Genomic DNA, 12,080 nt, shown 5'->3' with positions numbered 1-12,080 from the left:
AAAAAAATCCTAAAATTTGTATGAAACCACAAAAGACCCTGAATAGCCAAAATAATCTTGAAAAAGCAGCACAAAGCTGGAGGTATCACTATCCCAGATTTCAAGATATACTACAAAGCTATAGTAACCAAACAGTATAGAGACACATAGATCAACAGAACAGAGAGCCCAGAAATAAACCCACACCTGGTCAATGAATCCACGACAAAGGAGGCAAAAACATACAATGGGGGAAAAGACAGTCTCTTCAACAAATGGTGTTGGGAAAACTGGACAGCTACATGCAAAAAACAAATGAAACTGTACCGCTTTCTTACACCACACACAAATATAAACTCAAAATGGATTCAAGACCAAATATGAGACCTGAAACCTTAAAACTCCTAAAAGAAAACACAGACAGTAACCTCTTGGACATTGGCCTCAGCAACATTTTTTAGATATGTCTCCTTGGGCAAGGGAAACAAAAGTCCCCATTGGGACTTCATTAAACTAAAAAGCTTGTGCACACAGCAAAGGAAACCATCAACAAAACAAAAAGAAAACCTACTGAATGTTAGAAAATATTTGTAAATGATATACCTGATAAGGGGTTAATATACAAAATATATAAAGAACTTATATAATTTAACACCAAAAAAACACAACCACTCAGATTAAAAAATGGGTAGAGGACCTGAATAGATATTTTTCCAAAGACATATAAATGGCCAACAGATACATGAAAAGATGCTTAACATTACTAATCATCAGGGAAATGCAAATCAAAACCACAATAAGATATCACCTCACATTAGTCAGGATGGCTGGTGTCAAAAAGACAAGAAATAACAAGTGTCGACAAGGATGTGGAGAAAAGGCAACCCTCATGCACTCTTGGTGGTAATGCAAACTGGTGCAGCCACTGTGAAAACAGTATGGAGGTTCCAAAAAAAAAAATTAAAAACAGAAATACCACATGATCCAATAATTCCACTACTGGCATTTACCCAAAGAAAACAAAAAAAAGCACTAATTCAAAGAGATATATGCAGCCCTGTTTACTGCAGCATTATTTACAAGATATGGAAGCAACCCAAGTGTCTATCAACAGATAATGAAAATGTGATACACACACACACAATGGAATATTAGCCATAAAAAAAAAAAGAGATCTTGCCATTTGACACAATACTGGTAAACCTACAGGGTATTATGCTAAGTGAAATAAGCAGAAAGAGACAAATATTATAGGATATCATTTATATATATAATCTAAAAAAACAAAACAAACAGATTCTTAAATACAGAGAACACACTGTTAGTTGCCAAAGCGGAGGTTGGTGGGGAGATGGGAAAAATAGGTAAAGGGGATTAAGAGGTATAAACTTCCAGTTACAAAACACGTAAGTCATGGAGATGAAGAGTACAGCATTACAGAATATAGTCAATAATAATTTTATATTATTTTTTGTATGTTGCATGGTGACAAATGAGGACTATACATATGGGGAGCACTAAGTATATATTCGTTGAATCAATATGCTGTACACCTAAAACTACTATAACATTGTATGTCAATTATACTTTTCTTCCTCATTTTTTTTCTTTACTTATTTTATTTGAGAGAGTGAGAAAGAGAACCCAAGAGGGGGTAGGGTCAGAGGGAGAAGCAGACTCCCTGCTGAGCAGGGAGCCTGATGTGGGACTCGATCCCGGGACCCCGGGATCATGACCTGAGCCAAAGGCAGTTGTTTAACCAACTGAGCCACCCAGGCGCCCTCTTTCTCCTTTTTTTAAATGTAGGCTCCACACCCAGCATGGAGACCAACACAGAGCTTGAACCCATGGCCCTGAGATCAAGACCTGAGGTGAGATCAAAAGTCAGATGCTTAACCAACTGAGCCACCCAGGCACCCCTGTCAATTATATTTCAATAATGAAAAATTAAAAATACAATTTCAAAATTAAAACATTTTAAAAATTAATTCACTCTAATTTTTTTCTAGTTTTTAAAAAAATATGGTTACTAGGGGTGCCTGGGTGGCTCAGATGGTTAAGCATCTGCCTTCGGCTCAGGTCATGATCCCGGGGTCATGGGATTGAGCCGCACATCGGGCTCCTGGCTCAGTGAGGAGCCTGCTTCCCCCTCTGCCTCTCTCCCTGCTCATGCTTTCTATATCTGTGTCTCAAATGAATAAATAAAATCTTTAAAAAAATATATATGGTTACTAGAAAATTTTGAATTACATGTGTGGCTCACATTTGCAGCTCACATTATATTTCTATTGGACAATGCTGCTCTAGAAATAACATCAGAATTACTAGGCAGAAATTAGGAGGCAGATGTAGGCTCACTGCAAAAAGAGAGAGAGAGAGAACCATCAGAATTACTTATAAATGAAAAGGTGTGTTTTAAAACTGGTGAACTCTCAGGGCACCTGCGTGGCTCAGTCGGTAAGGCATCCACTTTCGGCTCGGGTCATGATCCTGGCCAGGGTCCTGGGATCGAGCCCCACATTGGGCTCCTTGCTTGGCAGGAAGCCTGCTTCTCCCTCTCCCTCTACCGCTCCCCCTGCTTGTGCTCTCTCACTCACTCTCAAATATTTTTTTTAAAAATTAAAAATAAGGGGCGCCTGGGTGGTTCAGTCATTAAGCGTCTGCCTTCAGCTCAGGTCATGATCCCGGGGTCCTGGAATTGAGCCCCACATCAGGATCCCTGCTCAGCGGGAAGCCTGCTTCTCCCTCTCCCACACCCCCTGCTTGTGTTCCTGCTCCCGCTGTCATCTCTGTCAAATAAATAAATAAAATCTTAAAAAAAAAAAATTTTAAACTGGTGAACTCTATCATTAAGTGATAAAAAGGCTGGATTAAAATTTTTAGAAATAGGGGCCCCTGGGTGGCTCAGTCGTTAAGCATCTGTCTTCGGCTCAGGTCATGATCCCAGGGTCCTGGGATCGAGTCCCACATTGGGCTCCCTGCTCAGCGGGGAGTCTGCTTCTCCCTCTTCCTCTGCTGCTCCACCCCCCCCCCACTTGTACTCTCTCCCTCTCAAATAAAATCTTTAAAAAAATACAAAATAAAACTCCACAGTTCTAAGCAACTTCAGTACAACCAGGGAAGCCACAGATCATTTAACAAGTAATTTTATTTAAGTAGGGGCTTGAACTCAGAACGATGATAGAGACCTGAGCTGAGATCGAGTCAGACACTTAACCTACTGAGCCACCCAAGTGCCCTTCAACCAGTATTTTAAAATGTTCTTCTCTTCTTTTACAATCTAATAATCACAATACTGGGTATTCACCCAAAGAATACAAAAACTTTAATTCAAAAAGATATATTCACCCCCATGTTTATTGCAGCATTATTTACAATAGTCAAATTATGGAAGCAGCCCAAGTGTCCATCGATAGATGAATGGATAAACAACACATACATACACACACATAATGGAATATTATTCAGCCATAAAAAAGAATGAAATCTTGCCATTTGCAGTAACATGGCTGGATCTAGAGAGTATAATGCTAAGCAAAATAAGCCAGTCAGAGAAAAACAAATGCCATATAATTTCACTCACATGTGGAATTTAAGAAACAAAATAAAGCTGAGGGAAAAAAAGACAAACCAAAAAACAGACTCTTAGCTATAGAGAACAAACTGATGGTTACCAGAGGGGAGGTGGGTGGGAGGGATGGGTGAAATAGGTGATGGGGATTAAGAGTACACTTATCATGATGAGCAATGAGTAATATATGGAACTGGTAAGTCACTATATTGTACACCTGAAACTAATATTGTGCTGTATGTTAACTACACTGGAATTAAAATTTAAAATAAAAAAAGTTCCTCTCTTGAGACCCATAAGCACAGACTAAACTGATGGTTGCCAGAGGAGAGGGGGATGAGGGGGATATGGGATGGGAGAAATGGGTGAAAGGGAGCAGGATAGGCCTCCAGGTAAGGAATGAAAACCTCATGGGGATGAAAGATTTAGCAATGGGGCACCTGGATGGCTCAGTCGGTTGAGCGTCTGCCTTCGGCTCAGGTAGTGATCCCAGGGTCCTGGGATCGAGCCCCACATCAGGCTCCCCACTCGGCAGGAAGCCTGCTTCTCCCTCTCCCACTCCCCCTGCCTGTGTTCCCTCTCTCGCTGTGTCTCTCTCTTTCTGTTATAAATAAATAAAATATTTAAAAAAAAAAAAAGTTTAGCACAGGGAATATAGTCAATGGTATCGTAATAGCATTCTATGGTGACAAATGGTAGCTATACTTCTGGTAAGCATAGCATAGAGTTGTTAAAATCACTATTTGGGGGTCACCTGGGTGGCTCAGTTGTTAAGGGGCTGCCTTCGGCTCAGGTAATAATCCCAGCGTCCTGGGACGGAGTCCCGCTTCGGGCTCCTTGCTCCTTGGGAGCCTGCTTCTCCCTCTGCCCCTCCCCCCCCCACCGTAGTCTCTCTGCTGACAAAAAAAAAAATCTATTTAAGCGCGTGCGCGCGCACGCGCACACACGCGCGGCAGGAAGGCGGGCGGTGGGGGGCGGAGCGCGGGGGGGGAGGCGGCGCTCGCGCAGAGCCGCCCCGACCTCCCGGGGGCTGCTGGGGCGCGGCGGGGAGTCGTGCCGGGGGACGGCGGGGCGTGGGCCGAGTGCGGCTGGCCTCCCTTTCTCTGTAGCCTCTGGCTGCATTTCGGCCTCTTTGCTATTTGCTCGCGCGGACCCTGTCCCTTGCCTAAGTCGACAACATGAGCGGCAACAACTTGGAAGGGAACGACGAGTTTGATGAGCAGTTGCGAATGCAAGAATTGTACGGCGACGCCAAGGACGGCGACACCCAGAAGGATCCCAGTGGAGAGCCCGATTCTTTCGGGCAGCAGCCGGCTGACACCCCGTACGAGTGGGACCTGGACAAGAAGGCTTGGTTCCCTAAGATCACTGAAGATTTCATTGCTACGTATCAGGCCAATTATGGCTTTTCTAATGATGGGGCATCTAGCTCTACTGCAAATGTACAAGAAGTCAGTGCTAAGACTGCAGAAGAACCTCCGCAAAGAAAAACCCCTGAACCCAGTGATCCCAAAAAGAGGGGAGAAAAGAGAAAGGCCGAATCAGGATGGTTTCACGTTGAAGAAGACAGAAATACAAATGTGTATGTGTCTGGTTTGCCTCCAGACATTACAGTGGATGAATTTATACAGCTCATGTCCAAGTTTGGCATTATTATGAGAGATCCTCAAACGGAAGAATTTAAGGTCAAACTTTACAAAGATAATCAAGGAAATCTTAAAGGAGATGGTCTTTGCTGTTATTTGAAGAGGGAATCTGTGGATCTCGCATTAAAACTCTTGGATGAAGATGAAATTAGAGGCTACAAACTACATGTTGAAGTGGCAAAGTTTCAACTGAAGGGGGAATATGATGCCTCAAAGAAGAAGAAGAAGTGCAAAGACTACAAGAAAAAGCTGTCTCTGCAACAGAAGCAGTTGGACTGGAGACCTGAGAGACGAGCCGGCCCATCCTGGATGCGGCACGAGCGAGTTGTCATCATCAAAAATATGTTCCATCCGATGGATTTTGAGGATGACCCACTGGTGCTGAATGAAATCAGAGAAGACCTTCGAGTAGAGTGTTCAAAGTTTGGACAAATTAGGAAGCTCCTTCTCTTTGATAGACACCCAGATGGTGTGGCCTCTGTGTCCTTCAGAGATCCAGAGGAAGCTGATTATTGTATTCAGACTCTCAATGGAAGGTGGTTTGGTGGCCGTCAAATCACTGCCCAGGCGTGGGATGGAACTACAGATTATCAGGTGGAAGAGACCACAAGAGAAAGGGAGGAAAGGCTGAGAGGATGGGAGGCTTTCCTCAATGCTCCCGAGGCCAACAGAGGCCTCCGGCATTCGAATTCCATTTGTGCTTTGGAAAGGGCAGGGCCTTCTAGAGTAAGGCATTTTTCAGAGCACCCTAGCACATCTAAAATGAATGCACAAGAAGCCACAAATGAAATGGCATTCAAAGAACCTATCGATGAAAAGAAGTTTGAAAAAACCAAAGATGGGGGAGAATTTGAAGGAGATGCTTCTGAAAAAGATGCCAGAGAGAGCGGCCCCGAAAAAGGGGCTGAAGAAGGCTGGCCCCAGAAAGAATCTGAAGAAGGCTGCCCCAAAAGAGAGCGTGAAGAGGACTACCCCGAGAGAGAGTCCGGAGAAGGCAGTCCTGAGAAAGAGTTCGAAGAGGGTAGTCCTAAAACAGAATCTAAAGAGAATGGCCCCGAACGGGAATCCAAAAAGAAGAGGCTCAAAAATGATTATGAAGAGAATGGCCTTGAAAAGGAATCTGACCAAGACGGCCCCAGCAAGGAGTATGAAGAGGATGAGAGCCCCCAAAAGGAGTCTGATGAAGACAACTCGGAAAGGGAATCCAAAGAAGACTGCTCTGAAAAGCAGTTTGAAGACGGCTCCGAGAAAGAATCTGAAGAGAACAGCCTCGAGAAGGATTTTGACAAGGACGGCTCCAACAGGGAGTTTGGTGAAAACATTCTCGGTAGGAAGTTCGAAGACAATGACTCTGACAAATCGGAATTTGGAGATAGCAGCTCCGAAAGAGTGTTTGAGGAGGAAGTCTCCGAGAGAGAGTCTGACGAAGAGTCCGATGACAAGGAAGGGGAAGACACATACAAAAAGGTGTTTGATGACGAGTCAGACGACAAAGAGGACGAAGACTACGCAGATGAAAAGAGGCTCAAAGACGCTGACAAGATGTTCGAAGACTCGGATGACAAAGAGGACGAGGAAGAAGGAGTAGAGGTAAAGGAAGATGAAGACGTGGACGAAAAGATGTTCAAAGAGGATGATTCCAACGGGAAGCTGTTCGACGACGAGGATTCCAGTGAGAAGCTGTTTGACGACTCTGACGAGAGAGGGACAGTGAGGGGCATGGGGAATGTGAAAGACGAAGGGCCCCTCTCCACAGGCAGCAGCTTTGTCCTCAGTAGGGACGACGAGGACAATGACATTTAATCCCTTAAACTTGCTTGATAGGGAGCTTCCTCCATCTGCATTCTGCCTGTGCTCCAGGGTAATTGCTAGTAGTGTTACATGAACATGTGCCTAGTGGTAGGATGCCAGCAGAATAATGCATTGAAATTTTCACTGTTACCTGTACTTAATGATTTTAAATCTGTGTTAATTGGCCAGCCGTTCAGGTAAAACTTCATAGTATAATGCAAGTCAGCTGGGTACTTGTCCTCTGTCAGATTTGTTAAACGTATGCAGAATATTTTTTAAAGTATTCTGATTGAAGTTTGTGATAATTCAAAAATAAAAATAGGTTGTTAATATGCCGAAACTGAAAAATTGGACTTGCATTACATTGTATTTTAAATTCTTGCTGTTGCTTTATTCATACTAAAGGGTGTGGTGTTTGTGAGGACTTGATAAAGCTCATAGGAGTCTTCTTGCTTCCAGCTTCCCTTAGCACTTACATCCCCATTTCCCTTCCCTAACCCAGAACATGTTACTAAAATTATAAAGTAAATAACACGCTGGAGTTTTTCCCTGCCTAGTCCTTGCGAGCTACTTTCATTTGTTTTCTTTTCCACCCTCTTTCCACGAAAATGGACTCTGAGATGTGCGAAAGTGAACTTTCTGAGGTCCACAGCTTCCCTTATCGGAAATACGGAGGAGATTAGAATTCTCCTATGTACTGTTTGGGCCCCTTGAGGAGCTGACTGAAGTCACGGGACCTTTCCCCAGAAAAATGTATGCACACACTACACAGCTTTTTTGTATACACTTTTCAGAGGTTCATGGATCCCCTGGAGTTTAAGATCTACTTGTATCATGCATACTTCAGCTTTTTGTTCTAGATTCATGGTGCCTAGTACTGTGCTGAGTTGTGTAGTCCCAATGAAAATTGGAGTCTTTCTTGACTGTCCTTTCCAAATTAAGTATTGGCGAACTGACTTCTGCTGTAGCATTAAGAAGTGACTCTCATGAATTAGAAGCATTAAAATAAACTGCACTGGTGCTTTTTCATTAAAAAAAAATCTATTTAAAAATAAATAAAATAGGGCGCCTGGGTGGCTCAGTTGGTTGAGCGACTGCCTTCGGCTCAGGTCATGGTCCCAGGGTCCTGGGATCGAGTCCCGCATCGGGGTCCCTGCTCGGCGGGAAGTCTGCTTCTCCCTCTGACCCTCTTCCCTCTCATGCTATCTCTCTCATTCTCTCTCAAGTAAATAAAATCTTAAAAATAAAAATAAATATAAATAAAAATAAATAAAATAAAATCACTATTTTGTATATTGAAACTAAAGTAACTCTGTGTGTGTCAATTAAGAAAAAGAGTTCCTGGGGCGCCTGGGTGGCTCAGATGGTTAAGCATTTGCCTTTGGCTCAGGTCATGATCTCCTGGTCCTGCGATCAAGCCCTGTGAGCCCCCACATTGGGCTAGCAGGGAGTCCACTTCTCCTCCCTCTGCCTCTCCCCCCTGCTCATGCTCGCACGCACTCGCGTGCTCTCTCTCTCCCCCTCTCTCAAATGAATAAAATCGTTAAAAAAGAAGAAAATTTCCTCTCTTGTTTGAACTCTCCTAGAATACCATGGAAAGTCTAGGAAGCACAACAAGCTGACCATGTAAATGATTTTTGCATTCTTCACAAGTAGGGAAGGAAGGTCTGGGAGGAAAAAGACTTTTTTTTTTTTTTTTTTACTTTATTTTGTTTTGCTTTGTTTTTATAGGTTCCATGCATAGCGTGGAGCCCAACGGGGGGCTTGAACTCACCACCCTGAGATCAAGACCTGAGCTGAGCTCAAGTGTCAAAAGACACTTAACCCTATAAGCCACCCAGGTGCCCCCATCTTAACTGTGAAAGCCTTCATGCACAGTGTAGCTCAATAAATATTTGTTAAATGAATAATGAACACAAACATATCTTTAAATTGTTTTAGCCTCGTTACAGGTTTCACAAGCCTTTATTAAATGTCTTATGTTTCTGACTCTAAGCTTCGTGTACTTGTCTTGTGTTTATGTACTTCAAGTTTTGAAGAGTTCTAGAAGATAAACCCTTTCCTTCAAGCAGCTTACATTTGAGAATATTAAAGAAATGAGCACTCTGCTTAAAAACCAATGAATAAAATGTGACTTAAGAGTGCTAAAAGTTAAAAATATAAGCACTGATAAGAAATAATCAGAGTAGGGGCAGCTGGGTGGCTCAGTCGTTAAGCATCTGCCTTCGCTCAGGTCATGATCCCAGGAGCCCTGCATCAGGCTCCCTGCTCAGCAGGAAGCCTGCTTCTCCCTCTCCCACTCCCCCTGCTTGTGTTCCCTCTCTCGCTGTGTCTCTGTCAAATAAATAAAATCTTGAAAAAAAGAAAAAGAAATAATCAGAGTAACCTTTACTTGAGTAAGTAAGAGTCACTGGCACTGGTATCAAAGATCTGACTTCTGGAACCCTCAGTACTAATCTCTAACTGCAACATGACCGTAGGCAATCCACTAGACCTCTCTAAATCCAATTTTATCATAAGCAAAATGACTACTAATGCAGTCTATATCTAGTCCAACTTTAAAATCAGACAATGTTTGTGAAAAGCAATTTTTTTAAATAATAAAGCTATACAAGTATGTTTGAGATGGATCTGAAAAAAAATAACAATGATTATGCTAGGGTGAGGAAGATAGGAGAGTCTTGGGGAGGGGGAGGAAGTGTGGGGGGGAGGAGAAATCACAAGTGATAAAGTGGGGCAACAAGACAAACACAGGAAACATGTGTAGCTGTTTATTTCACCTTGTAAAGACAGGTAATTAAACCAGGCTTTTAATCATGATTTTAACACAGACTTAAACAAAAGCCTTAGTTTACAAAAACCTAAATGCTTACAGCACTTGAGCCTCACAACTCTATGAGATAATTGGTTTTAGTTTTATTCCTTATTTTAATATGTGAAATCTGAAGTGAAAAGGTACAGTTAAGGTTACTAAGTACCTAGGCCAGGACACCAATACCCTGCCTCCTAAATCAAATGCTTCCTTACTCCAGACCTGAAATACCCAGTGGTCAAGAACTCTAAAACAAAGGCGACCTGTGTGCTCTGGGTAATGTTCAACGGCACCTCGAGCAGAAGGCTTAACGTCTGTCTGTCTCTCCCACCATCGCATGCTCCGCCTAACTTTTCCTCCTTTTTTTCAGACTACTCAAAAAATCCGTAGAGTTTTACATAAACTGACCTGTGTAGTAGACAGGATACATTACCATGCCCATTTTCCATTTAAAAAAACAAAAACAAAACATCACAACTCAGGGAGTTACACGTGTTCCTTCACGGATGGTCACTGAGAAGCCAAAAATTAAATCAAAATCTTCTGGCTCCAAAGCACACGTTCTTTCCACTCTACCATACGACTTTTTTCAACCTTTCTACTTTTCCTCTCTTTCGCCTCTTTCCCTGCGTAAGCCTCGAGCTGCCACTGGCACCTAAGAACACAGCCAAGAACAGCCAGCAAGGTAAGAAACGGACTGCTTACCTCTTAAATCACAGGAATGGAGAGATGGACGAAAAGGTACCGTAGTGTTTGGATCTGGAGCATGCCTCTAGACTTTGCAGCCAAAACGACTCTAATAACTAAAGTTTAGGGATCATTACAAACCCAGGCTCCAAAAGACAGCTTAAAAAAATAGCCCGTAAAGGTGCATCTAAATCAAAGCCTTTAGTTGGACACCGTGGTTCCCTAAACTCCACACACGTTTCGCTCGCCTACTGCTGATGTAAAGTCGGGGGCTAGGAAGAGACACAATCAGCTCTCTGCGAATTTCCCCTCTTTCCAACCCAAAAGTTTGCTCAATGGACCTCCGGCCTAAAAGACAATGCTCCGAAGAAGTTGTTAGGGTGTTTAGTGTTTCGCGCAGGGAACCGCAGCCCCAGCTTCCCGAGAGTTGGAAGACAAGCTCGGCCCTCGGGAGGAGGCGGTCCCGAGGAACAACAGGCCGGGGCTCCGCTCCCCTCACCCGGCGGCCGCAGCCCCTACCTGAGCAAGGAGGGCCGCCCCACGCGACCGACCGCCGCCTCCCAGCGCCTCCACCTCGACCAGCCGCCCACGCCCGCGTGGCCACCGCTTCCTGCTCCTCGTCAGCGCCCCCGCCTGCCCGCACGCACGCCCAGCGCAGCCCCGCCAGGTCGGGGTCCCCGCACTGGCGGCGGCGGTAGCGGCGGCGGCTGAGGCGGTGCGATTCGGCCGGGGGCTCCGCCCGCCACTTCCTGATCAGGCTACTAGGAGCTCAGTCCCGGCAGGCACCGCGGCGCCCCCGCCGCCGAGAACGCGCGTGCGTCGTCACGTGCCCCGCCAAGAGTCTAGCAGCGGGGCAATCAGCCAGCTGGGGCGTCCCGCATTTCTATGACAACGGGGCGGAGGGGGGAAGGGCGGAGAATGAGACTCAGGTAGGAAGAAAGTAGCCAGTTGCTACAATGGAAAAAACCTTTCCTTTGCAGAACTTTAAAGCGGCCAGATCCTCCTCCAGGTGTTTGGTACTTTACGTCAAACGCTAGTCACCAGCACCTGAACTTCAAAGAACATTGTCCCAGCTGTCTCTTTTACAAGTCAGGAAACAAGAGGCCCGGAGAAGCTAAATGACTTGATCAAGACCGCACGGCTAGCAAAGGCAAATACGGACGTGGAGCCCAGCTGAAATTCCCAACCACCACACCTGTGAACTCTCTTGGAGAAGGATTTAAATTCAGAAGCAACATAAAGAGATAGAATAAACCCACGACAAAGATAACTGGCGTTGCCCACAGTCTTCGAGGTATTGGAGTGTGTCAATTCCCTGTCCTTTCCTCACCCTTACAACCTGAGGTGGCAGCAAAGCCAGTGCTCAGCTATTCTGCAGCTATTGTTTAATTACTTAGTACTGGTTAGTCAATTTATTTAACCTGTGCCTCAGTTTTCGCATCTGAGAAATGGGAATAATAATTGTACTACCAAAACATGGTACTTGCATTGGACTGATGTGAAGACTGAATGAAATAATACATAAATTTTTATCCAAAACTTGGAAATAAAGCCAAAAGCTGGTTGAGGTGTGGCTCTTTGAAATTAGTTTCAT

The 12,080-nt window shown here is 44.3% G+C and overlaps 2 protein-coding genes across 3 annotated transcripts in view; one reads left to right on the top strand and one right to left on the bottom strand.

Annotated features, from left to right (window-relative positions):
* Positions 1–11,251, bottom strand: part of GTF2E2 (general transcription factor IIE subunit 2) — a 69,128-nt gene extending 57,877 nt beyond the window's left edge. The window contains exons 1-2 of one of the 2 annotated variants that reach the window (XM_027599566.2): positions 11,006–11,251; positions 10,505–10,602 (exon numbers count right to left, since the gene is read on the bottom strand). The gene's annotated coding sequence lies outside the window, so the exon portion shown is untranslated. The remainder of the gene's footprint in view (positions 1–10,504; positions 10,603–11,005) is intronic. The other variant, XM_027599565.2, reaches the window with a different exon arrangement.
* On the top strand, positions 4,597–8,114 carry LOC113925054 (HIV Tat-specific factor 1-like). The gene has a single exon (XM_035726272.1). It carries the CDS (start codon positions 4,729–4,731, stop codon positions 6,997–6,999), a length of 2,271 nt encoding a protein of 756 aa, XP_035582165.1. The 5' UTR covers positions 4,597–4,728; the 3' UTR covers positions 7,000–8,114.
* Positions 11,252–12,080: the final 829 nt, after the last annotated feature.

Source organism: Zalophus californianus, chromosome 2, assembly GCF_009762305.2.
Source record: "Zalophus californianus isolate mZalCal1 chromosome 2, mZalCal1.pri.v2, whole genome shotgun sequence".
NCBI lineage: Eukaryota > Metazoa > Chordata > Mammalia > Carnivora > Otariidae > Zalophus > Zalophus californianus.
Note: the sequence above shows the minus strand (reverse complement) of the source record. Positions and strands in the feature narration are given on the sequence as shown.

Excerpts from the sequence above, each read along its gene's own strand:
- LOC113925054 (XM_035726272.1), top strand. The coding sequence starts at position 4,729 with ATGAGCGGCAACAACTTGGAAGGGAACGACGAGTTTGATGAGCAGTTG.